The following is a 27,213-nucleotide window of genomic DNA, read 5'->3' as shown; positions in this document are numbered from 1 at the left end:
AATCCCTCCACTCCTCCTGGGCTCCCTTAAGAGCAGAGAAGTTGAGGTTATACAGGCACGAAGGCTGAACTCTCCATGTGTGGAGGTGAAGGAATGGCTGCAGAGATCTGTTTGAAGGGTGATTCATTCCCAACCTCCCTCCAAGAGAGGGGGCTCTTTTTGCCGGCACGACTGTGATACTGCCGCATTGTGTCTGGCTTAGGGTTTAAGGAGTCCACCCAGTAGGCAGCCAGCTCTCCCCCGTGCTGTTGCGTGGCAGCCTTGGAAAGGCAGGTCCATCCCCTGGCTGCCTTGCTGTAACCCGTGCAGCGAGGAGAAGGCTCTGCCTCGGCAGGGGGATGCTCTCCAGGGATGGCCGGGTCGCTGCCCTTCTCAGCTGGGGCTGGCTCTGAGGCTTTAAACACGCTCCACAGAAGTGCCATTTCGACGGAGAATGTCTCGTGTTTGGGGTTTGCTTCTCACCTGGGAGACCCTCACCTGCAACAGGCAGAGTAGGCTCGGTGCTCAAGTTTGAGCTTAGTTGACTCCCGGGAGTTGCTTGGTTGGGAAGAATGAAGGTTTGGAAGCTCTGGCAGTGAGGGCGCTTTGGTGGGGGTCTCTTCTGGAGGGTGAAGGGCTGGCAGGTGCTCCAGCAAGACTCCAGGCGTTAATCGGCTGCTGTGCGCAGCCAGGGGCTCTCTCCTCTTCGGTCTGAGGCGGAAAGCAAAGGTGTGCTCGCTCGGGTTGTGGGACAGCTTGGGAACACTCGGTGTAGACTTGCACGCTCGGGCATAGGCACCGACAGGCTCCAGGCAGAAGAAATGGGCTTGCAGGGCTGTGATGGGCAGGTGGGTGTGGGCCGTGCCCCACCAGTCTCGTTCCGACCTATCTTCACAGACCCACAGCAAGTGAGGGCACTGCTGCTCCAACACGGTGAAGTTCTCATCTGCGTCCCATCCTGCCGTGGGCTGTCACTTTGCCTGTTTCTTTTTATCTCCCTCTTCTGCCTGCATGCCCCAGGCACCTTGTCTTGTTGGCAACAAGGGATCAGGAGAGACACAACCCTGGTGGCGTGCTTGCAGGAGACTCTGGGCGAGCCGTGACCGAGGTGGGGCCTCCTCAGAGTCACCTGAACGACTCAGATGCAGAATTCCCTGTGACCCGCGTGGGATCACAACCCAAAGGCCACCTGGGCACATCTGAAAAAGTCTCCCTGTAGATAGTGTCGCCTTGGGGATAAATCTTTACAAGCCCACCCAGAAATAAGGTGCTTAAGGTGGTGCCCAGGACATCCTCATGCTGTACACATGCAGCTCTCGGGATGCAATAAATATATTGATCTGTGGAACTGCTCACACAGCTAAAAGCTGTGACACTTCTGTTCCCTGTGGCTTCCTCCGTTCCTTGTACTCCCATCAGCAAGGGCGATGAGCAATGTCTGCCTTTTGCTTTGTTCTAGGTGAAGATACGCACACAAGCCTTCATGGAGCCGCTGAAGATGTCAACATTAGGCTGGACAGAAACTCCTTGGCAGTTGGGAAGACCTACATCACGCTGTCAAATCACAGATGTGTGGTCATCCACAACCGGAGTAAAATCATAGCCCACTTCCAGTGGAAGGCTTTTCTTACTCAAGAGGAGGAGGATCAGGAGAAGCTGAGGTTCGTTGGAAAGATTCCTTTCAGTAAGACACACTGCCCAGGGGTGAAACTACCATACGGCCTGAGAGGGATGTTGGTGCTTTTTTGGATGGTGTAGGAGAAATAAAGCATCCACCGCATCCGGGTCTGTGTCCCTGGGCTTCAGGGTAATGGAGCTCGGTGCTTCCCATTCTGGTTCCATCCATGTTCCAGCTGATGTTTTGGGGAGGAAAGGTTGATTGCAATGGCTGCATTTCCTCGGAGAGCAAATTCCCGTCTGTGGGAGCCCTAAATCAGTGAGGCCTGGTCCCTGGGCTGGCAGGGGGTCTGTGAGGCTGAGGAAAGTGTCGGCACTCCTTACCTGGGACGGCGTTGAGCAGTAGCACCTAACAGCTGCAGGCAGCGTACCTGCTGTGATATTCACTGCAGTTTCTTCCCCTCCAGCTCTGGTAGGACAGCAACCTCCTTCAGCCTGCTTTTGCAGTAGTGCGCAGGGCAGGGTGCTTTGCTGGCCCCGAACGTTGAGGCCATCCGGCTGTAGGATGCTGAATTGCCTGGCGCTGTCCCGGCTTCCAGCACAACGAGGTATCCCTGCCCCTTCTCCGGGGCTGGGGAGAGTTTGGAGGTGGAGGGTTCTGCGGGGAAGTCAGGGACAGGACTTGGAAGTGCCTTTGGGCGTCAGCACCTGTGTCTTCGTGGTGCTGAGAGGTGGGGCAGGCTCTCCAAAGGGTGTCTCTGAAGCTTTGAAATTCCGTTTGGGGCAGCAAGGAAACGCTTCTGGCCCAGGGGGAGGCACTGGAAACGACACTTCAAAGCTGGGGTGATTTAGGGAGTCCTTGTGTGACTTTTCAGAGTTGGACGGCTGTAGGTGTATAGGAGTTAGTCTGAACCCAGAGCTGATCAGGAAACTGCCTTCAACTGGAGCACTTTTTAAGGGCTTCTGAGCAAATACAGTTCAATGTAATTAGGTCAGAAATGCCTTGAAGGCCAAAACTAGTTTTCCACTGTTCTCTGTTTTTAATTGCACAGTGTGTGACTTTGGTGCAAGCGCAGTGTGCTAAAGGAAAAAATCTCATGACCTTCTCTTAGTACTTCCCTGTGCCATTCTTTTCGCATCTCTCCCCAGCTGCCCGTCTCAGACAGGACCCTGAGGGATCCTCTCTCCCCTCAGAAGCAACCAGCTTTCGCCAGAGTTAACGTGTTTCCCCAATTTTTTTGCAGTGACGCTTGATCTCATGCCAGCCTGTGTTCTTTACTGTGACCAGGGCGCTTTGTTCTTCCTTACTTGCAGTCTTAGGGGTGGTCATGGCTCCGAGGCCACTGTGCTGCTGTCGGAGCAGCTTTTGAGATCTTTTGAGAGCAGAGAGGACTTTGACAATGGGAGGAGGCAGTGCAGCAGCCTGTGCTTTGCTGTCACCCAGAAAGACCTGGCTCGTCACAAGGTCTACCCAGGGGCTTGCTCTGTCTCCCTCCTGCAGGACTTTCTGGGATGTAGTGGTGGAATTCTTGTCCGTTGCTGAAGGCTGAGTTGAGGGTTGCTCATGTCGGTGGCTGGAAGCCCTCCTCATGCACAGCGCTGTAGGTCAGCCATGGAGAAACATTTCCCACGACACTCCACTGGGAGCGAGCCAAAGAAAGTATTTTTGGCACCGGTGACAGCATCTGCCCGAGGCTCTGTCTGTGTGCCGCTAGGAACGTCCGTGACTGTGTTTCCTTGCTGATTGTATTGGAATTCAGCTGGGTGGTGACTGCTGTCCTGTTTATAGCGTGTTGCCTCGATTTTCTGTGTACGGAGCCTTCCCCTCACCCCCCTCGAGTAGTCACCTGCTGGTTCTTGGTGGCCAGGGGACTGGAGCGTGAAGGGGGCACAGCAACGTGCCAGCTGGGAAGCAAGTGCTCTGCAGCAGTGCTCCCTCCTCACCTCTCGGTTGTGAGCTTTCAACGCTGCAGTGATCGCTGCTACAACTACCAAGTAAGGCAGAGGTGACCTGTGTCAAAGCTCTGTGGAGAAGGCCCAAAAGAGGAAAAAGGTGAAGTGGTTCAAGGCTGGATGTAGGGGTTTGGATTCAGAGGTGCTGGTGCTGACTTCTTTATTGGCTAATGCTGATGCCAAAACGGCACAGAGTAACAGCTCGGAGACTAATTTTGTCTTTTATTTATTTCGTGCAACACTGGGGAGCTACCGATTCGCACCGGACAAACCAGCTCCGAAGTTTTCAGTGAAAAGTCGGGTAATTTATACAGTTTTTGTGAGAGGTTACAACATCTTTACATACATATTCATTTGATTTCGACATCTAATCATTCTATTCATAATAGGTGGGATCTAGGTGGAGTAAACCTTTCAACTTTCTTTGTTCAATGATCTTCTGACTCATGGTTTTCCTTTAACATCCTCAATGGAACCTTTCCTAATTATTCAGAGTACAGGCCTTTACCTTTTCTAATCATTCAGAGCACATTCCTCTACTTGAACGTGGTCAGTGGGAGGGAATAGGCCCTGCCATCTCTCTCTTACCTCGACACAAAGAGAGCATCACCCAGAGCACAGTACCAAACACATCCTGACTAATCTTTTTAAGACCTTGCTCTGTTTCAATGCCAGGCAAGGCTCTCAGGGCCTCTGTCTTCATGCACCTAAACCCGTTAATTTCACTCAAGTGATGCGATGCCCGAATGCATTAGTTTGCTTTGCAAGTGCTCTGGGATCCTCTGCTGGATGGCAGTGTAGGCAACGGAGCAGCCAGTTCGCTTATCCCTGCCGGTGCAAAAGGGAAGATAAACAAGTGATGCTGGTAACCTGCAGCTGAAGCCCGGCTGCTTCTCCGCTTCCCAGTGAAGCACTGCAGTGGGTGCTCCTTCATCTCCATCCGTCTCCCCCGAGCACCTCTATGGGCGGCAAAGCCATCTGAGGGTGTTGGTGGGGTTGTGCATTAGTCGTGGCAGTAGCTTTGAGCCAGGAGGCTCTCCTGAGGGCTGCTAGCTTTCAAACCCCTCTTCTTAGCTTGTGAGTGTGGCGTAAAAGTGCCTGCCGTGCCAGTGCAGGAGTGATAACCTGATCTGCTTGGGACCCCGTGGCTTGGGGTCAGCCCCTCGCTGAGCTGCTGCTGCTGTTCCTCCCCCAGTGCGTTGCTGCTCCTGCGCTTACATGACAGTCTCTGCAAATATGTTGTTTATTAAATGATCTGCTTGGTTTGTCTCTCCCCACGGCTGCAGGCGCTGGCGCAGGCTGCAGAAGCAGGAGGAGAATGAGAGGAATTCTTTTCTCAAGCAGCGCGCGGTGGACCCCACGCTCCAAGAGCGCCTTGCCCTTCTCTCCCGTGCCTTCCAGAACCAGAGGGCAAAGGTGCAGGAAGACTCTATGCTTTTCTCTGATGATATTTTTGCCATTGAGCCAGTGGTAAGTGATAGCTGAGAACCTCCCTTCCTCCTCCTCCTCTTCCTCCTCTTCCTTCTCCCTGAATGAGGTCGCTTGGCAGATCCCCGCATCAGTGTCTTGATGTGCCTAGAGGGAGACGTGAGGTTTCTAGTGAGGCTGGGAGAGATTGTTGCAAAAAGCATTTCTAAACTGCGAGCTCCGGGCAGGCGTTGAGAGCCTGCCTAAAGCTGAGCTCTGCTGCAAGGGCTGTAAATTAAGGGCACTTGCTAAGTGTCCTGACAGTGTTCCGAGGTATCGATGATTATATATAAGGGCACTCCTTACACGTAGTGTGTGGGGATTAACCATGAGTATTAGTTCACATACTGAAGAATGAAAAGGTCCTCTATGGAAAGGAGGGCAAGTTCAGCCCAAGTTTAATTGCGGCAAGACCAATCCCTTCATATAATCTGGACTTAGACCGTGCCTGAATCTCCCTCCCAGTGTCGTCTGTGAGCCTGCACGCAAGGCTGGCGGGTTTAAACGGACTTTTTTGAGTTCTATTGCACGCTTAGAGAAAAGTTTTTGCTTTTGTATTTATGCAAACAAAACCTCATGTCCTTCAATTAACTAGAGCCCTGATTCTGAATATTTGCATGGTCTGAGATGATGAATGCCTGCTGTCTGAGCAGTGTAAAATCCCTTCTCATCTTGGAGCAAACCCTAGAATAATCTTAGCCTCTTTCTTGTAAAATAGGGGAAACTATTGTTTTGTTATTTATTTTTAAGGAAGGGGATCATGTTCTCTTCTTGGTTGCTCCTATAGCCCGTACAAGGCTGAGAGCCCCCCATGTCAGCACAGCTGCAGTTTCACACCGCCGCAGCTGAGAGCAGTGTGATGTGACCAAGAGCCTGTGTCGGAGCAGCAGGGCTGTAGCAGGGAGTGGGAGCTGATCAGCTGAACATGAAGAGCATCCTGCAGTGTGTCAGCCGGTTTTGGAGCGTGTCCCAGGGCTCCTGCTCCAGTACAGCCGACTATACCTCCATAACGAGCTTAACCTGCTCTTGGGCTCCTGAAGTGCATTAGGGTGAGGTCCAGCAGCCTGGCTGCCCACTGAGTCCTGGTGCTCCGTGTAGCGCTGTACGGAGCCAGAGTGTAGCCTGGCCTCAAGTCTTGAGTGGAAACCTTTCCTAAATGGCTGTGTTGATGTTATAGTTTGCTCTAGGACTGAGCGTAAGTGGGCTACTGCAGGAGCCTCTCCCTTCTGTCCTGTCCAGCATTATCAATCTTCTGATTCCCATTAATTCCATGATCTGTGGAACAATGAGTTTCACATTCAGAGTTTTGCTGGTGTCTGTCTTCCCCCCCGGCATATGGGTGTCTTCACATCAAATGTTAGTATTTTTTCCTCTTTATCAAGTGTAAAATCTAAGAATGCACTGCCGCCGACTTCCACAACCTTCTCCCCGGTGACAGCCCCGTAACTTTTAGCTTGGGCAGGCCCCTTCTGGCAGCGCCGTGTAAATCTGCTGGAGGGGCCCCGCCAGAGCCTGGACTTTGCTGCCTCGGACCTTCTGGCCAAAAGCGGCTGCTGCTCTTCCCACCTATCACCCTGGGAGCACCCTATAGAAAGAATCAAACCCTTGGAAGAAGCGGCTGGAGGTTCCCAGAGGTTAGGAGGCCGCTGGAGGGACGACAGCCTTGGAAAGGCTCTCTGGGCAGGGTGGCTTTGCAGGGTTTGTGCAGCAGCTTTGCTGTGTAAGCGGGCCGGTAGCTGCCAGGTGTTGCTCTCTGTGGAAGCTGCAGCGGGTTATTTCAGCCTGTATGGGGTTAACTTGTGGATGAAAATAATAACAAAAAAGGAGGCAGTGATTTTGGAATTAGCATGTGAGCATGAACATTCTGAGCAGCCATCCAAGCCTGTGGGAGACAAGCTGTTGTGTAAGTCTGGCTTTCTGAGCGTGTCTCCGATTTGATTTATCGGAGATGTCGGCTGTATTTCTGTCACAGATGTGCTGGCCTTGGAGTTCATCGAATCCCAAAGTCAGCTAAACTCACTCAGCTGGAAAAGCGCGCTGTTGTTAGCAGATACATATTCACCAGGCCAACGGTTCTTTTTAATTTTCTTCCTTTCCTGCTTAGCTTCGTTTTCGCTTATGAATTGTGTTACGCTTGCTTCCATTAACGGGAGATGTATTGCCTCTGTCAGCCTCTGAGTAATAACCAAACTGCCCCGAAGCGTCCACAAGGCCAATATATCTGATGGCGGCACATAAAATAGACCAGTGAGTACCACTGACTTGTGATCCAGCAGAAACGAGCAGCAAAAGAGTACTTTGTTAGATAGTTGACCTGAAAGACTGATAGTGCTGCCTTAGGCTGCCAGAAGCTTGTTTTCTGGCCCCAGTGGAAGGAGAGATTTGGTTTGAAGGCTCAGGATGTGCTCTCCTTCCCCGCTTGGTGCCCCTCTAAGATGAAGACCTCAAGCATCGTCACTACTCTCAGCATTTCATTAACGTCCTTCCTCAGCACAGCAGCAGCGATGGTTTGTGTGGCGGGTGGTGCTGGTAAGCCTGGCAAGGCACAGTTTGTCACGCAGGAGCCGAGCGAGGGCTGTCAGCAGCTCTCTGGGCAGAGGACCCCAGCAGCTGGAGGATCTAAGGGCACCACCGGGCAGCTCAGCCCACGCAGCGCCCTTTAAGGAGGAGCGCAGAACGCCGGTGAGCCGGGGTGTGTGTTCAGCTACAGCTGTCAGGCTGGAAGCAAATGCAAGCAGCTGCCTAATGCACACCCACCACCACCCCCCGCCCCCCCAGGGACTGCCTGCCCAGGGTGAGACCACTGAATTCAGTCTGTTAAACATACAGCGAGCAGCTGGGTGAGGAGCGCTGGTGAGTTATTAGACTCTAATTAGCCAAGCCAGGGAAATCCGTCATCTGAGTGTTTCTTCTCAGTGGCTCGGCTTAGGCAAGCTCCAGGTGTCGTAGCAGAGCTTATGTTGTTTGGAGCAGCACCCCAAAGGCTTTTATTCCTGTAAATTCAAGATTACTCTCTGGACGCTTTTGAGTCCGTGCAGCATCCCAGCAGGACCCGAGGGATCTGCTGTCTCGTACGCTGACTGTGGGTTGCAGGCTGGTGTCCCCAGTTTGCTTCCTCAAGCGAGTGTGTTATCGTATAGTAATGCTTCATCTTCCTCCAGTTGCTCGCTGGGTAGAAACACAAAGTCCATTTGATCTGGCAGAGTGTTTTCTCTAGGTTTTGAGAAAAATCCAGGTGACTTTATTGTTTCTTCTGTGTTCTTACGCTTGGTTTGTTGGAGTTGGAAACAGTTCTTTCTACCTGTTCTTCCCTCTGAGCAGGCTGTGCATTAGGGAATCATTGTAGGTGCAGCCCAGTAACTCAGCATGTCATAGCTCTTTAATTTTTGTGGGGGCTGGCCTCTGAGCTCTATGTGCTAAGTTGATGGGAAGTATTATAGTTGTTTAATATTTATGCTGCGGCAGTGCTGGAGGCTCCAGTCAGTTCAAGATTCTTCTGGACAAAGTACGGAGAATACCCAGCAGCAAGCAGAATCAAGCTTTGTGCATAGAAAAATAACTGTTCTTTTTGTGGTCTTCCTTATTTTTTTCATTGCTTTAAAATATTATTACGGTTGTCAGAGACGCATATATTTATGCCAACAAATGGATGAGGAAGCATTTGTAGTGCTGGGGACGGAGGGGAATGTCAGTGGTGCCTTTGTTGAAACCGGTCGCAAGAAGCAAGAGCCTTTAGAAGCCAGGGATGTCTCTGAAAACACATGACGAGGCTCCCTGGGACTGAGCACCAGTGCCAGGACTCTGAGAGAGGGGGAGAGAATGAAGACCCTGAGGAAGCAGCGGTTGCGCACACACTGGTACCATGGGCCGGACTTAAATCCCGGAGCAAGAGCCTGGCAAGGAAAAGAGCTTGCTGGTTGCAGTAGGTGTGGAGCTGTAAGCAAATGCCATCTCTTCTTGTTTGAGCCTGTGTTCAGGGAAACAGGGATGTACGCACCTTGCAGAGAGAACCGGGCTGCATGTGACTCTCAGCTCCCTTCTCAGGTCATCCATCAGCTGGAGGAGCCTGCAAGCTGGCTCAGTGCTGGCGGCACAGGGCAGGAGGAACCTGGTCTTCACTGCTCCCCAGGCAGGAGGGCTTGTTCTACTTGGTGCCGAGTGCCCTGACTCACCAGAATCCATTAAAGAGTTACATGCACGTACAGGTTGAGGGTATAAGAGGCAGCACGTTTGTAACGAAGAGTGGAAAAATCCCTTTGACTTGCTGACTCTCTTCTGATCTGGGTAAAACATTCCCATGGCCATAGGGAGACAGGGATGCAAGGGAAGGGTTGGAGGAAAAAGGTGCCTTGTGCTTAGATCAGCTGGTACTTCTGAAGAAATGCTTGATTTGCTGAAGCCAGCCAGTTGGGTTCCTTTATTAGAACCCTAATTAAGGAAAAAAAAAAGCCTTTACCAGGTGCTAGTAAAGGTAAGGGACTGACATTTTTTGCAGCTGCTTCCAAAGTCTTACAAACCTGGATAAGTGCTGTTTGCTTCTTGCTCTTCATTGATGCTCTAAATAAAGGCTTACAGGGCTGTGGTTGCAAACAAGAAATGTAGTGTTTGAGGATAAATGGTTTGTTGTCTGCTTCTGTTTTAGGAGGGAGATGTCTGGCCAAATTCTTCAATTGAAGTTAAGGTGATCTTCAAACCCCGAGAAGCCCGAGTCTATCAACAAACAGTCTACTGCGACATCTCAGGTACGGCTCCTTTCTCCTCCTCCTGCCACCCACCGCAAAGGCAGGGCACAAATACTCCTCCAGCCCACTTGGTCCCCGTGGACTTGCTAGGAAGGGCAGCGCCGGCACCTTCCTGCTGTCCCTGTGGCTTCCAGCTGGTCTGTGCAGAGCCAGGGCTTGGGATGCCTGGCTCTGACCACTGATGGCTCTAGAGCAGCCAAAGCAGCGAGGGGATAAGCTTTCCTACCAGGCATTTGCTCTGCTGCAAGGTGTTTGTAAAGGCCAGAGAGCTGCGCCGCAGAAGAGCTTTGGTGGACGAGCACTAAGCCCCTGTAGACCTGCAAGCTGAGCCTTGGATCCATGGATGCACTGCCAGGCTCCTGAGGCGGTAGGAGCTGAGTGAAACGTGCTCCCTGCCCCTGGGTCACCTCCCGCTCTCCAGGCGCTGCCAGACCGTAGGTGGCTGAGCCCCGCTGAGCGCAGGGTGTCTGTGAAAGTACCAGGCGTGTGCCGCTCTCCCTGCGTGGGACCCGTCACCTCGTGGCTCGAAGTCCGTGCTGCATCTGCGTAGTGTTGTACAGGGCTCGCTGCCCGCAGCAGGGTGAGCTCCCTGCCCAGGAAGCACGGGGCGAGCAGTCTGCTAGACAAGCTTTATGCTCCTCCTGGCTGACAGAAGTGCTGTCACGTCTTTTGCTGGCAGCGGTTATCACTGACCCACCGAGTTACGCTGCCTTTGCCCTTACAGAGGTGATGGCCTTGCTGTGCTGGCACGGGGCAGGGAATGCTTGCAGCAAGCTCCGTGGTTCAGGTTACCTTGTCCTTCCTCTCCGTCCGTGTGGTGCTGCTTGAGGTGGTTTTCAAGAGCGGGAGGTCCCTGTCAGGTTTCCATCCAGGGAAATGATTTTCCCCATCTCAGAGGAAGGAGGTGCGAGGCCCGTGGTCCCCAGCAGCCAGGCTCCCATTCTGGAGGGTGCTGAGATCACTAACCCAGCTGCTTTGATCCCTTCCTTACTGCTCCAAGCTGGCGGATGCAAAGGCCAGGAAACAGCTTTTTATTGATACGGTAACTGCGCAGGGTTCCGCAGGCTGCTGGGGTGCGGCTGTCAGCCGGCTGCTGGGCCGTGCTTGGGCTCTTCCTTCTCAGCTCCTGTGCGGTCGTCTCTGATGGCAGCGATACAGACAGCAGGTTTTTATCTTTGGTTCTGTTTTGTGAGCTTTGTGCCTTCACTGAACGGCTTTCAAAGCTTGTCTAAGTGCATGGGAAGGAATTCCGAAATCGTCTTTTATGCGCAGCATATCTTCTTCAGGGTGCAAAGTGATTGCTAAGTTATAAAGCAGCCCAAGGACTCGGTTAGAAATGAGAAGCCAGCCCCAAAGTATATCTCCTGAGGGAAGAGAGGGGTCCTGTATCTTCTCGCGGAGCATCTAGTGCTGGTGCCACCCAGCCCGGAGTCAGGGACTGGCTCCGAGGCTGCCTGGAAAATCCAGGCGAACAGAAGGAATTCCGTACTGACATGGCGATCTCTCCCCAGGCCGTGAGACCAGGCTGCCCCTGCGCATCAAAGGGAGCGGCATAGGGCCCCAGCTGCGCTTCAGCTTTGACCAGCTGGACATCGGGAAGGTTTTTGTTGGATCAGCCCAGAGCTATGAGGTGAGCAGTGGGGTTTTCCGGGGTTGGGGTGGATCCTGATGGCTCCTGGGGCAGCGGTGAGCTTTGTGGGCCTGCGGGATTTCTGGCAACGCCGGCAGTTGTGAGCACGGAATATTTGACGTGAGTGAAATGTGGGAGGTTTTGCGGAATCTGGATAGTTTTGATGGGGTCTGAAGGGTGTGTCTGTTGTTCCCAAAGCCCCAGTCGCTGCTTTTTGGCAACCTCCCTTTGAGACCAGCTGGGAGGCTTCGTGCGGAAAAACCAGCCCTTGACACATGAAAGCAGCACCGGGTCAAAAAGGTCGGGATCCAGAGGCTTTTGTTTCAGCCCTAGAGTCACTGCACCTTTGTACCCTGGCGGTTAAAAAGCAGCTGGAACAAACGTGTTGTGTTCCAACTCGAGTCCGTTGCAAACACCTTTCCGTGAAGTGCATCCTGCTGGTTCCTGGCGCCGGAGGGAAGCCGGCCAGGCTCCCCGCGCAGAGCTGCCCGCGCAGGCACCGGGAGCGCTGTCCCTGCTGAGCAGCCTCCTGCCACCCTTCAGACCTGGTGCCCCTCTGGCTCTACGAACAGAGCAGAGCAGTTCTGGAAATGAAGCAGAGGAGCTTTCCCTCCCCCCACCCATGGTGGCAAGTTTTCTGTCAAAAAAAAAAAAAAAAAACCCACAAAAAAACCCCCACCCAAAACCCCAAAAAAAACCCCAAAAAACAAACCCCCCAAACCCCAAAAATCTAACCCCCCCAAAAAAATACAGCAACTGAAAGAGGTAGAAAATGAGGCAATACGTCGTGCCAGACACTTTCAAAAGCTTGACTGTGGCAGGGAAGGACATGTTAAGGGGTTTTCTTTCCAAAATATTGTGCGCTCTATGCATTTTTAATGCTGATACTTTATGGAGGAGTCTATTTATATAAATTATTTTTTTTTTCATTACTTGAGAAAATGTGAATAAGTAGATGATACTGTAGGTGCTGTATGGAGCAGCCAGACTGGAGGTAAACCTCAGCATAGGATCCCTAAGTGCAATTTGTAACTAAGGTGTAAAACACATGAGCAGTTTTCCAGTTACCAGTGCAGAGTTGGAATAGGTGAATGTTTTCAACAGCAGCTGCAAGACTGGAAAATAAGGGCTGTATGTCTGCTTCTGTCTCAGTTTTTCTGACAGGTTTTGTGGGGACAGAAATTAGGGAAAAAACCTCCAGATCAGGTAGTTGGGAGCGCAGAAATGGCAGGATGTCACCTGCAGCCATCGGAAACTGTAGAGCTTTGCTTTTGGGTAGGTCTGGTGACCAGCAGCGTGCTGGTACTCACAGGCAGGTGTGGGCGCTCCTGGCTGAACGTGAAGAGAGCTGAATCTCACCAAGCGCCGCAGGATTGCGTCGCTTGTTGGAACAGTAAATAATGGTAAATTAGCAGATGATGGCTGCGAATATTTGTGAAAGAGAAATTCTTTAGACTAGGTGGAGCTGCCATGCACCTCACTCTCGCCCTTTCTTGACGTGTCTGGTTGAGCAAAGACAGAGAGACTCTCAGATGAAAGAAAAGAATAAAATGAGCCTCACTGACGTACCCTAGCAGAGCCGGGGAGTGCTGCTGAAGCTGGTTATAGGGCTGTCCCGAGGTATTTTCCACATCAGATGAGCTTGTTGGCGGCAATGGGAGCTGAATGTGTTTTGCCCTTGGCGGGACTGGGCTCGTCTGGAGCAGAAGCAGTGAGGTGGCGATGCGCTAGTAATGCTGCGACCGCCCTTTGCTGCTCTTTGGGGCAGGTCTGCATCGCCTTGGTGATGCTGAGCACGTCCTCTGCACTGCAAGGCCCAGTGGACTGCTCTGTGTCAGTGGAATAAGCCCAGGGTGACTCCGTTTCTGTGAAGTTATCGCTGTTCTGCATGCAAAAGCCCAAAGGAAGAACCTGTCCCGTTGCGTGTTCTTTAGCTTCAGCCAAGCAGCAACACACAGTATCTTCTGCCTTTTATAGATGTCTAATTAGAGAAGAAATCAGCCTTCTGTAAGGAAGGAAGATTCCTCATGTATTTCCATTTTGATTTCTTGCTGCTGCAGGCGATCCTGTTTAACAAAGGAGTCATCGATGCCCCCTTCAGCTTGGTTCCTCCAGCGACGGCTCTGGGCTCCTGCTTCTCCTTCCACCCCCAGGAGGGCATCATTTCACCAGATGGCCTCCAAATCCTCCGGATCTCCTTCAGTTCCACCATCCTGGGGCCATTCACAGAAGAATTCCGGTTCAGTGTGGGTGGATCCCCTGAGCCTGTGACCTTGACTGTCAGGTGAGGAGGGTTCTAGGAGCCTGGTGGGCACATCTGTAGCCATCTCTGGGTAATCATCTCCCACCTACCTCATTTGGTGATGGAGCAGAGAAAAAAGTGTTGTCTAATGTCTTAGTCGAGCACGAGGGTGACGGGTTGGTTTGAAAGCCACTGTGGTGCTGAGACCAGCTTTTATCTGTCCCGGTGGTAACAAAAGCTGAATGCTTTGCAGTTCTTTTTAACCAAGCCAGTTCCTCCTCTGCCTTTGTCCTTACAGGGGCTGTGTCATTGGACCGACTCTCCATTTCAATGTACCTTCCCTCCACTTCGGCGATGTCTCCTTTGGTGAGTGTGCCCTGGGCTTGGACCGCAGGTCGGGAGGTCTGTGCCTTACTGAAATGAAGCACTTGAAGAGCGTCTGTCGCTTGTGTTCCTCCACAGCAGCCTTCAGGGTGTTAAAAGCAGGGCTGGCGCTTGCTCAGGTGGTGTTTTGCTGTTGTGAGAGCAAACAGGGCCAAAGGAATAGCAAGCCAGTATTTTTCTGGTGCCCTCAGAGCCTGCTCAGCCCCAGCCTGCCAATCCTTGGCGGCAGAATGATGGTGAAAGCCCTTGTCCCAGAAGGGCCCGGGGGTTGGGGCTGAAGGAGAAGGGCGTTTGAGCCACACGCTAGCCTGTGGCTGCTCGGGGCGAATGCTTACCCCACTTGACCTTTAGTGTGAGATGTTGATTTGTGCCGTGAGGGCTCCTCGTTATCACCTGCCCAGTAATAAGCCCAGGCAGTAGCTCTGCGTTGGGCACTGATGTCCCCAGAGATGTGGGCTCCTTCTCCTTCCCCAGCTGAAGCGCTGACGGAGCGGGTGGCTGAGCCCCAGTGTCTCCATTGAAATGCAGATTCTGATTCTCCATCTCGAGTCTCACAAAAGGCTTTTTACTGAGACGATCTAAAGCTTAAATGTGAAATCAATTGTGGATTGATTGAAGGGCCGTTATCATTCTGCGCCCTGGATGCCTCTGTGTTTTCATGATGTTTGTGGGCTTTTTAAGTAAGCTCATTACCTTCCCCGAGCCACTTCCCCCTCTCCCTGCGTCACCACTCTGCCACTGCTGTGTTTCCTTTTGAATAAATAAACCCACAAGAAACGCACCGGGCAGGAATACGGTTGTGTAATAGGAGATTCATCCTACTTAATCTGACTTCGTTAACAAGGCCTTTTCAGCTGAAGGCAGCTATTGTATTTTTGCTTCTTGTAACTGTGCTGCTGACTGTTGTCTGCCTCTGGCGACTTCGGTCCCATTTGGGGCTGTGCAGTCTGTGCGTGTCCTTTCTGTGCCCCCCCTGCCCCCCGGCCGGAGTAATTGCTGGCGGTGGGCAATGCTCACTGCTGATGGGCACGGGAGAAACCTCTGCTGTGCCTGCAGGTGGTTTTCCTCCCTGTCTGTATGCAAATAGCGCTTGGTAAGCAGGGCATGGGAGGTGTCTCCTTCTGGCAGAGCTGGTGTCCGCTCCAGAGCAAGCTGCGGGCTGGTGTCCTGCCTCTGCAGCACATCCCCTGCCACCCAGTGTGGTTGTATCACTGGTTTTCCATTAGGGAAAGCAAGTGTCAGAGCTAAAGTGATGTCAGGCGTTGCGGGCAGTAATCAAAGGCAGCGAGGATGTGATGTCCCCGTTTGTTAGGTAAGGCGAGACACGTTCCTGCTCGTTTCTAAGGAAGCGTCAGGTTTGCCTGCAGTGGGGTGGGCTGAGTTGTCCTGTGCTCAGTCGTGCTGTGCTCAGTCTGGCTGCCCCGAAACAGGAGCTGCCTTAAGGATCCTGCCTAGGGAAGCTGCATCAGAGTGCTGTGCATCATGTTGTAGTGCCCAATTTCGTCCTTCCTTGTTCTTGAAGAGAAGCTACAGTAAGGAAAATCTGCTACTTTCATATATTGAAAACCGGGGGAATGTTCATGGAGTTAATGGGGAATTTTACAGGCTGAATTTTCAGGATAAATGGTCTGTCTGGATGCACGCTCGTCAGTGAGAAAGAGTTGGGGCTGGTTTGGGGGCAGGTGAGAGGGTTCCTCACAGTTAAAGAGAGACTTGTGCTCTTCAGCACCAGCACCGCTGCCCATTGCCAAGGAAGCAAGCTCGGCCGTCGAGAGAAAAGGCAACTTCAGCCACAACTCGCTCCTCCCTGAGCTTCTCAGTTACCTGCCGTGCACATTGACAAGAGCTCAACTCCAAGCAGGGTTTTATCCTAACAGGAGAGTTGCAGCAGGAATCACAGCGTAACTGGGGACTTAACTGATATTTGTCTCACCTTCCCAGGCTTTCCTCACACCCTGTCGTGTCGCCTCACTAACACCTCCTTGGTGCCTGTGACTTTCAACCTTCGCATTCCTGGCGATGGCTCGGGACAGCGCAGCGTCACCAGTTTTGCTCAGATTTCAGACAACGCTTGCCTGTCCTGGAGGAAGGGAGCCCAACATCACGTCAAGCCAATGGAATTTACCATAATGCCTTGCAAAGGCATCATCCGCTCCCAAGGAGCCCTGGATATCCAGGTATGGGATGAGCCCGGCCATACGTGCTTCAACAGGTGGAGCTGCAGCGTCAGTGACGCGCGCGAGGGCTGCAGCGCTGCTGGCTTTGGGCATAACCAAGTAAGAGATGGGCTTTTGTTAGCTGAGGGACTCTGGGATGGAGCAGCGTTTTGTTTCCAGAGTCGTAAGCCAAGGATCACGTATCGTGTGGTCAAGCACAGAAGCCGTGCGTGTGTTTCTGAGCTGCTTAGAGCGATTTGTTTGATTTGAAGGGGGCCGAGGAAGGGTGAGGACGGAAGGTGGCTGTTGAAAAGAGAGATGCCATTGCATAAAGCAGTTTGCTTTTCTTCCCGGTCTTATTTTTCCTCTCCTGTTGAGCAGGATGAGTTGCATTCACTGCAGCGGGGGCTGAGAAAGCTCCAGCAGCCATGAACAAACTGCACAGCTTTTGCTGGGCCACGTTTTGCCCTCAGCTTCCCACTGTAAAGCTGAACTCATTCTGGGAAAGTCAACAGATCTCCCCTGGGTTCCCGCTATTGTAGTTGAGATGAAAAATTGGTCCCTTAATACAGTGGTGAGTAGACCATGAGTTGTGCTTTGATTTAGCTTACACGTGCCCTGGTGTGCAAGGTGTATTTCACAGGTGGGGTTTGTCAGCAGAGTTTTGTTCCTGGGAAAGGCAGTGGTCCACACGTGGAGCAGCAGCAGAACCAAGGCAAAACGCTCCCTTTCCTTAGCGTGGAAGGAGAAGTGCAGGACACCACGCGTGCGTGGCTGATGGCTTCTGGGAGTGCTGAAGTGTTTGACGCTGCTCTTCTCCTCTACCAGGTCACCCTGTGTTCCAACACGGTGAGGCGATACGAGCTGGCGCTGGTGCTGGACGTGGATGGTGTTGGCCAGGAGGTGTTGGCGCTGCCTCTCACAGCCAGGTACCGGCGCTTTCCTTGCAGCTGGCCACCTTTCCCCGCGTAGCCAGGCCCAGCACGCTGCCTGGCGTGTGGTGTGCTGGCTGCCGCCCCAAAGGAGAAATGGTGCTTCATGAGCTGGTTCTGCCCAGCTCGCTGTGAGCACAGCCGTGCTTTGCCAGCGGCCGTGTTGAGAAGCACCTGTGCTCAGTGCTCAGGGCCGTGCCTTTCTTGTTCTGTTTTGAAGGCAACAGTGCTTATATTCCTTGTTGGCCTGTCGTCTGGGACTTGAGGAGTAACGAATCTGCAAAGGGCTGCCCCTGCTTCTCCCTGCAAGCGGTGGGCTTGTGCTGGGTTGGCCCAAAATGCAGCATTTGTTTGGAAGGCAGCGAGCAGCCTGCTGAAAGCTGGGGTCTGGCTCAGTTAATGAAGGCGTGTGCAAATGGGAAAGGGGCTTATGGCAGGACTGGTGGGGGGAAACTAAAGGGGAAACTCGTCCTTGGTGTGGCAGGTGAGCTCAGCTTTCTCTGGTTCTCTTGAGCATGAACGTTCCCAGACTTAAGCCAAAAGCTGCTCTTGCTGCAGCCACGCTCAATGGCGTTGCGCCGCAGCGGGTGCCAGTTTAATGACAAGAGGGACGCAGTTCGCTGGTGCTGTTCCCTCTCCCAGGCGGTCAGCCAGGCGGTGCCTGGGCTGCAATTTTGTAAAACGAGTGGGAATGGGAAGAGTCAGTGTGTGGGCTGGTGGGTGGAGGACCCAGGCAGCTGCAGGAGCTGGGAGAGGCTGGTCACCCAGTGCGAGAGGCAGGCGGTGCTGGTGCCCTCCATCGCGGGGGCAAGCGGCTGAGGTTTCAGGCAGGGCGAGAGCGGTACGGGAGAGGAGGGAGTTGCTTTTACTGAGATGCTGGAGTCTTGTTTTCCTTGAGCTTTGGGGAGCGCTGATCCTCAGCGGGAAGGCTCCCGCAGAGCTCGTGCCTTGCTGGGACTGTGGGAGGGTCCTTGCCGGCCTCCCGGGGCAAAGGAGGGGCAAAGCTTGATGAGAGAGCACTGGGGCAGGGCACTGGGCAGCCTCTGCCACGGGAGTCTCGGGGTCTGCCCCTCCTTTACAAGAGGCTGTTGAGAAAAAAGAAGTTAGAGGTGAGTGATTGCTGTAGAGGTAGGAAATGTCTATCTGGCAGAGACAAATGCCTTGTGTCTATTTCATGCTGTTTGGGGAGTGAACAACTTCTACAGTCTCTCAGTGTCTCTAATTCCCTTTGGTCATCTCTTCACCCAGGTGTGTGGTTCCTCCGCTGCACGTGCTCAGCCCTGTTCTGAGGTTCGGACGGTGCTTTCTGAAATTCCCTTACGAGCGGACACTGACCCTTGTGAACAACAGCGATCTTCCAGGCTGCTATGCAGTCCTTCCTCAGGTTTGGCATTGCGTTCGCCTCCTGCCCTCCAACGTCGTTATCGAGGGGTTTATTAGGAAAAAAAGGGGGTTTGGAGAAGACCTTGCTGTTTAGTGTTCAAACCTCAAGTTTTGCAGAGAACGGGAGGCTACCTGAATATGAACTTCAGGAGCGGTTTGAACTCTTTAGGAAGCAGTTTTGGTTCTAGTCTTTGGGGTGCTTTCATGCAGGAGAACTTTGAAGGTTGTGAAAAGCGGCTGCAAGGAGGCCACCAGCACCGGAGTGGGTGTTTGTGGGTGCAGCAGCTTTTGGACCCTGTGAGGATGCTACTTAGCCCCATATAAATCTTGCACCTTGTGTTGCGCTTTTCTGCTTTCTCCTAGGGATTTTTAAAAATGTGGGTGAATTGCTGCTGTGGTAGATGTTAAGGAGCTTGAAGTTTCCTCAGACTCTGAGGTTCTGTCACATTCTGACAATTGTTGTCTTTGATTCTGTCCCTTACAGGAGCACAAGGAGGATGCTGCTGTGTGGTACTCCAGCCCTGTGCCGTGTGGGATTATCCAGCCTCACAGCTCGGTGGAGATCCCGTTTACGCTGGAAGCCCAGGCGATAGGAAGGCAGGACACTACTGCTAGTGTCTCAGTGTTTGGGAATGAAAGTTTCCCGCTGGTGAGTGCTAGGCGAGATGCGTGCCTTTGTGTGACTCATCTTGGTGGGGCATAAAGTGTACAGGGGTTCTGCCAGGGAAAGGGAGAAGGTCATAATATGTGGCTGGTGTGGACAAGGAAAGAAGGGGTTCGTGGCATAAGTAACAGCTAATACCTAGAGAAGGGTGGTGTCCTCTTAGGTGTCTGAGATGTGTTTAATTATGGGCGTGTGAGGCGGGATAACAAGCCCAGCCTGAAACCCAGAACAATTCCTGGGTCTCTCGCTCTCCTGCATTATTAGATGAGCAGCAACTGCTGCTTCATTAGAACTTTTGTTCAGGAGCACACGGGGACATTGCTGCATGCCGCTAAAGCAAGGGCGGTGTAGGAGGCCGTGCTGAAATGATGAATTCTGTAAAGCTGGATTTAAGCTTTCATGAAAGTCAGGTCCATCCCGCCTGAGAAATATCCATCGTATCTCTTTGCCAAAAGCCCCAGCCAAAGATGCATGAGACTCCACGCTGCTTGCATCTGGAGCACAGACTGTTTTTGTTGGTTTTTTTTCCCTACCAAACTTGGAAAGGGGTGAGGTGAAGCATTCCTGGACTAAAGCCTCCTACAAGACATTGGCATTCAGGCATGTACAGCAGCAACAAAGCGTAGGCAAGAGAATGTTGTATGTGGTGTCCTGGCTTCCACTGGCTGAAACAGAGAACAAATTTAGTTAATAATTTAATTTAAAAACCTTTTGAATTTAAAAGGAGATTAACTTTTGAAGCAGCTGTTTTAAAATGTCTTGTCCTCTCTCTGAGCATGGAAGGGGATATCAGAGGATTCCTGAGAACCTGAAGCTTTCTGTAATGGAAAGGAAGGCTGGCATTTTGAAAGCAAATGCAGGGATATAAACTTTTTATAAAATGAATTGAAACGATGATGCCAAATCCCCTGGATGCTACTGATCATCTCACCCCAGGCTGCTGGGGATGTGCATGTAAACCAGTCAACAGCAAGGCCAGGCAATGCAGGCTTTGCAGGGAAGTCTCACGTTTGACAAAACAGTTGCTCGCAGATAGAAGGCATGCTTCCCTGGAAGAGGAGGGTTTCTCCCCACTGGAATAGCCAGTTGTTTAAATGTCACCTGGTTTTTGAGCTGCAGGTCCCTTGAAAAGCTTTTACCCTTGGGCTAACAATTTATAAATTGAAAGTTGACCTTACGGTAATCTTTTCTATTTGGACATGAACGTGTCGATGTTTTGCCCAAAGGGCGAGCATTTCAGCTGGAGAATCATAGCTGTCCCTAAAGAAAGGACTAGATGCGTTGCATTTTCTATAGGTCTGTCTTCTGGTTGCAGTGCAGTTCCAGTAGTTCCCTGGTAGCTGACGCACCCAAAGCTTTCTGGGCTGGCAGAAGAGCTGGCTGTCTTGTTACATGTCCTGCGCTGGTGGCAGATCCTACCCGTACGGCTGCAAGTCTGACCTTGGGAATCGCTGCAGCGTGTTCCAATAGAACTTCAAAGCTCGTTCCTGCCTTAGGCTGGGGTGCCCAGTCTCGATGCCTGGTCTTTACCACCGTTTCAGGCGGAACGTGGTACAGATCTTTCATCCAGGTTGTGCAGAGTCCCTCCACAGCTCTGTTGTCAGGTATTTTGTTTGCAGGTGACCACGTGCCAGCTCCAGTCTGGTGTGTATCATCTGCATGAAGGAGCTGGTAAATCCCAGCCCTGGCGTTACTGGTGGCAAGGCAGCCTCGTGTGCCGCGGGCAGGGGGTTTGGCAGCTGGCCGCTGTCAGAATAAGCGGGCACTCGAGCACAGCTGTCCGCCAGGGTCAGATGCTCTTCGTTCCTAAGTGATCAAATGTGACATGACCTACCTGTTGACAAAGCCAGCGGTGCTGGGGGGGGCGTGGGGGGGTGGCTGGTGGCTGTGTCTGTAGCTGTGGCAATACTGCCGATGGCAGAGCTGCCATCTCTTCTTGCTGCCTTCCTTTCCCTGTGCCATGTTGCCTGTAACGCTGTTGCATGGCATTTTTCTTGTCCCTTTTAAGAACCCTGTAGACAAAGGGGTTGGGGTTTTTGAAGTCCTCTCCTTGGTGGTGAGGGTGCGTGGTGTTAGTACACAGTCTGACAGAAGCCAGCTCACCTGGGCATCCTCCAGATGTTGTTCTGCTCATCCCCAAAGGGCTCTGCCCTACCTTTGCTGCTGCTGTCCCGCTGTCACCAGGAAGCTGAGCTGGCTGGCGAGGCGCAGCTCTTCCCTGCAGCTCCTCCTTCCTGGGAGCTTTGGGCAGCATCACCCAGACATGCATCGTCGTGCATGGCTTCAGTTCCTTATTTTTGAGGCCCCAGCCTTGGTAGGTGATTTTTTTTGGTGCTTAGTTGCACGCAGCAGTGCCCTGTCAAGGGATGAGCATTTCTGGATGCTGCTGCTTCTGGCTGAGTTGGGCTGGTGATTCTGACAGCTGTCAATACCACTTCCTTGAGCCAGACATCATTAAAGGTTGTACACGGTGGAGGCTGGTTTCTTTTTCGGTTAAATCGTACTCTGTGCCCTCCAGTGAATCGTACAGCGTCTGGTCAGCATTGGGAGTTTTATGCATTCAGATCCTGTTGAAGTGTTGAGGTGTTTGGAACCAGTGAAATCCACAGCAAGACTGGACAAATTCTCATTGTTTTTAATGATGTGGGAAGGTGGTTTAGCAAAGGGATCTGTGTTCCTCCTCCAGTAGTCTGTGCCAGTTCTGCAAGGAGAAAGCTTTTTGGGTCTGACTGTCAAGAGAAAAAACACCGCTTGAATGATGTAATGAATAATTAATGCCTGTTATTCGTGTCATACCGGCAATACACCTAGGCACACATCAGAGGCCATAACTTGCACGATCTCTGCTCTGAAGAGCCTGCTTCGCTTCTGGCTTGTGCTGGTTTTCAGAGGTGCATTTTGGGAATGTCAAAGAAGTAACTGTCCAAGTGTCGCTGTGCAGCAGCAGCGATCAGGGAGGTTTGGGGCAAGGCTGAGCGGCAGAAGGAGCGGGAGCAGGCACAAGGCAGAGAAAGGAGAGCTAACTGTGGAGGAGGTCTGGAAAGGAAAGCGTGGGACCCAGGGTTTCTCTGTCCCCTGAGAACGGGAGCTTGTGGCTTTCAGATGGGATCGCTCCCGAGCCTGCACTTGCCCCGGGCCTTCTGTTTCAGCCTTGCAACGCTGAAAACTTCCAACAGCCGTACTTATCGCCTCGTCGAGGAGGACCCTTAGAGCTGTCTCGTATTTTTTAACTTCCCCTGCTTTTTTTTTTTCTTTCCTACCTGCTTCCTGGAGCAGAATGTCTCTTTAGTGAGCGTTGGAGAAGGACCAGTTGTCTACGTGCATCCGAGGGAGATAAATTTTGGCAGTATTGAAGTTCTGCAAGATGCGTCCAAAAGTCTCCACCTCTCCAATCAGGCTGTCATCCCTGCATCCTTCTGTGTAGAGATGGTAAGTATCTGTGGGGCTGTTTCCCAATGAAAATTGACTGGTCTGTAGCAGCCTGTGGCTTGATTTTTACATGCAACGTTTCCATATTGCTGTCTCGGAGAGAAAGCAAGATATTCCGTCCCAACGCAGCGAGAGGAGCCTGGCTCTGGGGGCAGTTTTAGCTGGGGCACCCCTCAGTAAAGTAGACAGCTTGCATAGACGTTTGTGCAGAAAGGAGTCTGGATCATCTTTACAGGTTTTCCCTTTGTTTTCTGGAGGGTATTTAACGGAGAGTCGTGTCTTTGGAGCTCAGAGATCAAGAGGCCCCTGTGGCCCTTTGCTCCTGGAAGGGCATGGATTTCCCGACACTTTCCCCATTAGGTCTGCGTTTGCTTTGTGTCAGACTGCTGTTTGTGACAGAGTCTGGGGTGTGAAGTTTGTCCTCGGCCTGCTTGTGGTGAGGTGAGTTTCACACCTGCTGGGGGCCCAACCAGCTGTGGCGTTGCACAAGCACAGAACGGTAAGGGTTGTGTAGCTACAGAGTCTGTGGGCTCCGTCGCGTTGCAGAGCATCTCCGGGGGCCAGCCGCAGGGAAAGGCTGTTTAACTGATGGAGGCCGCAGCTGACAAGCTGCGTGGCAGGTGGCAGGAGGAGGTTGGGTCGCTGCCCTGGCAGGGGGGGCAGGGCTGGTGCAGCCAGGGAGGGCTCCGTGCGGAGGCTGGGTGGGATGTGCCGCTCGCTGGAGGTGGGATCTGTGAGGGGCTTAAAAACAGGGTCGGGGGGAGGTTTGTTCTGCTCCACGCTGGGTGGGTTGGGTTTGTGGAGCTGGTTCACCCAGGCCTGGCTCTGTGGGCTTGGCTGGGTCTGCGGGTAAAGCATCAGGCAGCGTGCGAGAGGCCAGGCTCAGCCCCCTGGGCCAAGGAGGAGGGGGGCGAATTTCCTCCTTGCGGCTTTTCCAGCTGTTTGGGGGACAAAGGTAACCTCCAAGTGGGGGAGGGATTCCCAGGGCAGCTTTCTTTGAATCCACCATGAAAACCCGCTTGCCATCTGTGGCGAGAGCAAGCCACCAGGGATGGCTGGTACTGGTGTTGGAATGATGGGTTTGCATGCCTGTCGCAGGCAGTGACCCGCAGAGCTGTTCGGGTCCTGCTGCCCCGGTGCAATGCCTCCCCTCCTCCCCGGGCAGCTCGCGGTGTCGCCGGGGGGCTTGCAGGGTACATCTGCCCCTCCGTTGCCTCAGGGCCCTAACCCATGGGACTGGGCAATAAAGCCTGTCGTGCTTCACCGCCATCCCTGCCAATCCTGGGGCCGATCGATCACTAGGGCAGTAATACGAGGCGGCTCAGGGACGGTTTCTTTCCCTGCAATAAAGACGGGCTCTGCTTGAGCAGTGGCTTGGACCAGATGATCTCCAGAGGTCTCGCCAGCCCCAGCTGCTCTGTGACTCTGTGTGTGTGTGGTGATCCCCCCTGCTGACTCCACGGGGCCGAGTTCCCCCATGGTGAGCATCTCTGCTTTTCAGGGCAGCTGCTGCTCTCATGGAGACGTGCCAGGAGGCAGGTCCTGGGGACCTGCTCCATCAGCCGCTTCACCAAGGGCTCTTCAGCCAGACTGTGGGCACGGTGCTGCTGAGGCTGCCTGATGGGAGCAGCGCGGGCGTGGGCGAGATGTGCCCGAGCTGCGCCCTGGCCCTCAGCAGCTGCCTGCTCTGCTGCTCTTTTGCTGCCCCAGTTGAAGTTTTGCCCTTGGCTGCCTTACGCTGCCTGGCAGCTCCTTGATGGGAAGCAGAGGGGACTGAATAATTGTGGAGATAAAGCCCGAGATGCAGTCGGGTGTCAGGGTGACGCACACGTGTCCATCTGAGAGCGGAGCAGGCTGGGCTGTGCCTTAGCCCTGCTGATGGGTGACACGGGCATCCTTCATTCCCCCGTGTCCCTGAACCCAAGCCTTGTGTCCTGTAAAGCGCCAAAGCCGCTGCTCTGATTCCTGCTTGGAGGTTGCTGCAGGGTGGTGAGCCGTGATTTCCCTGTCTCCCATTTGTTGGCCAATCTGCAAACGGTGGCTGTGAGGCTCAGAGGTCACGGTCTCCACTTGAAAGAGCGAGTTATTGACTGAAATTTTCACAGGAGCGTTGCATCGGGAACGTTATGCGCACTGACCGGCAGCTTGACAAACTGAATGAGGTTAATTGAAGGGGCAGCAACAGGGCAAACGAAAGGCTGGTGTCTTGTTTGAAACAGAAAAGGAAAATGCTGTAATGCAGCTGGCCGTGCTGCCACCTCGATGGTACTCTTAACCGTCGAGTGAAAATTGCTCTTCCTGTTAAGGCAAGCTTGCTGCTCGCTTTGGGGGAGACAAGATCATTACCTGAGCAAGCCAGGATGGTTTGTGGTGAACTTCACCTTGGGATAGTGACTTCAGGAATTACTTGCAGTTCCCCTCAGGCACCAGCTTCCCTGTACCCCTCTCCTCTCTGCTGGGTGAGTTGTGTCTGTTCTGTTCTCAGCTGCAGGGAGCAGCAGGGAGCATCTCTGCCACCAGAAGAAAATAAATAAAACCCCGCCAAATCTGTGTGTTGAGATGGGGCTTTTTGGGTGGGAAGAGGGGTGTAGGGACTGCATACCTGCGTCCTCGGTTGGCTTATCCCTGCTTGCCAGGGTGTCTGCAGATCTGCGACCCTTGGGACCAGTGTGTCGTCCTGTGCTCACCCAGCGAATCCTGTGTCTGTCGGGTGTGCTTTTCCCTGTCAGATTGCTTTCCCAGCTGCCAGGCAGCCCAGCCTGTTAGGGAATCCTCTGGATCCAGCGAGGGGGGGATTTGTGTCTGTCTTGGGTAAAAATGACTGGAGCAATGGGTCAACATGAAGGAGCTGTTGCAGCTTAGCTGGGGGTTGATGTAACCTGCTGACAAAAGCGGCTGTTTCTCCTCCTTGCTCCGCTGTCATTTTCTTTTCCTGCCTTCTGAAGTGTCTGATTTTTGCCGTATTGACAAGTGCCAAAGGCTTGTTATGGCCTGATGGAAGTGTTTGCTCTCCCTGCAGAAAGGAAAAAGCATCGTTCTTAGATCATTTCCTACTTGTTCTTTGTCATGCTGTCTTCTCAGGGATCTTTTGTGTGACTGCTAAGGTTGTCATCTCTTGGCATCACAGAAGGCAGCTGCGTATCACGTCTCTGTGATCAGGAAAGAAAAGACAGGCCTAGGGTGTAATTTTTCTTAATCAGTGGCAGCTTTCTTCTGCCTGCATAACCCCCGTGCTGGGTCTGTTATGTGCTACCGCAGGGTGGCAAATGGTTTCCCAGTGCCTTGTAACAAGGAGGAGAGAGAAAACCTTCCTTGGGGTTTCCTCGTCTCATGACAGTCGTAATGCGGGGTGCTGTCTCCTTCAGCCTGAGCCCTGAGCTCCCTGATCCAGAGCCCTGTGCTCCAGGTGAAGCTCACTGCTGCCTGGTTTCCAGCAGTGCTTGTACAGCCAGCTGGGTTGTCTTCAGGAGGGTGCCTGGTGGCTCAGTGCAGATCCCCTTCTGCGTTCCCAGGGATGAGCTGCTGCCACATTCAACTTAGACCAAGATTTGGTTGGTTGGTTTTGTTTTTTTTTAAAAAAAAGCTGTACCTGGTTATCTTGTCACTGGTATTCGCTGTGGATAACTCCATGGATTTTTCAGGCAGCGTATAAAGGCTGTTGGTCAGGTGCGGTGTAAGCAAGGGCAGAACACACAGTTCCCATACTCTCTGCTCCCCTGTAGTGCAGGATTTGTTTCATTTACTAATTTCATTGCTTATTCCCTCAAGCTTTTGATGACATTGCTTTTATTAATGCAATGGCCATATGGAAAGACCGCAAAACACGGAGATAAACTTCCAAACGGTGCCGATGCTGCTTTAGTGACTCTGTTTCTGGGTCTGGCTGACGGGCGATTCTGTTGCTCTCTGAGCAAATCGTGCAGGTTGCGGGCAGTGAAGGCTTTGAAGAGCACATCAGCATTGTCTGCAGTTCTCCCCAGCTACTCTCGCTGAAGTCGGAGCAGACTTCAATCAGCAAGAGGGTGGTTTTCAAATCTACTGTAAATCACTCCCCCCGCCCCCAAAGCAGCTGAATAATTAGCCAGCCTGTCAGTGTTTGCTCATAGTGAGACAGAGGCAGACAGTGCTGCGCCCTTCTCATGATATCTGCAGTGCTGTTTAGAAATCAGGGTTAAATTAACTTTCCAGGGTACGGGCAGCACTAGCCCTGCATATGTGGCCTCTTCCAAGGTGAGCAGAAGTTTTGAAGATGGATAGGCTTAACTCTTTCCTGAGCTGTCCCACCAGAGCCTCATGGTGCTCCAAAAGCTCACCTTTAGAATGAAACCCTTGGTTTGGGTTTAAAGGCTGTGTTTTGCTTATACAGCAGTACCAGTTTGTGCATTTCCACCCAGTTTGGTTTTGCCGGAGCCCTTTGTTGTAGCTGACAGGGCCTGGAAACACACAGCATCAGTCGTGAACATGGCTCGTGGCCAGGAGCGTCCAATCTCATGCTGGTGAGGGGTTGTACCAAAAGCCAAGGAAGGTAGAAGGCTGTGTCCCTCCCAGTGTCACTCAGGCTTAGGTCCAGGGCACGTGGGCCTTAAAAGGGGGAGCAAAGGTTTGGAGGAGACCTTGGAAAAGGTGCCTGAAACC

The 27,213-nt window shown here is 52.6% G+C and overlaps 1 protein-coding gene across 1 annotated transcript in view; it reads left to right on the top strand.

Annotated features, from left to right (window-relative positions):
* LOC121080174 (hydrocephalus-inducing protein homolog) overlaps positions 1–27,213 on the top strand; it is a gene marked incomplete at its 3' end in the record, with an annotated part of 86,018 nt that overhangs the window by 31,803 nt on the left and 27,002 nt on the right. The window contains exons 8-19 of the mRNA XM_040578045.1: positions 1,000–1,172; positions 1,439–1,640; positions 4,836–5,019; positions 9,659–9,758; positions 11,270–11,388; positions 13,449–13,672; positions 13,929–13,996; positions 15,956–16,191; positions 16,999–17,099; positions 18,351–18,486; positions 18,970–19,134; positions 22,426–22,578. Of these exons, the coding sequence (XP_040433979.1) occupies positions 1,000–1,172; positions 1,439–1,640; positions 4,836–5,019; positions 9,659–9,758; positions 11,270–11,388; positions 13,449–13,672; positions 13,929–13,996; positions 15,956–16,191; positions 16,999–17,099; positions 18,351–18,486; positions 18,970–19,134; positions 22,426–22,578 (1,861 nt within the window). The remainder of the gene's footprint in view (positions 1–999; positions 1,173–1,438; positions 1,641–4,835; positions 5,020–9,658; positions 9,759–11,269; positions 11,389–13,448; positions 13,673–13,928; positions 13,997–15,955; positions 16,192–16,998; positions 17,100–18,350; positions 18,487–18,969; positions 19,135–22,425; positions 22,579–27,213) is intronic.

The sequence above is a fragment of the Falco naumanni genome, chromosome 21 (genome assembly GCF_017639655.2).
Source record: "Falco naumanni isolate bFalNau1 chromosome 21, bFalNau1.pat, whole genome shotgun sequence".
Taxonomy (NCBI): domain Eukaryota; kingdom Metazoa; phylum Chordata; class Aves; order Falconiformes; family Falconidae; genus Falco; species Falco naumanni.
This window is presented reverse-complemented; position numbering and strand designations above follow the sequence as displayed.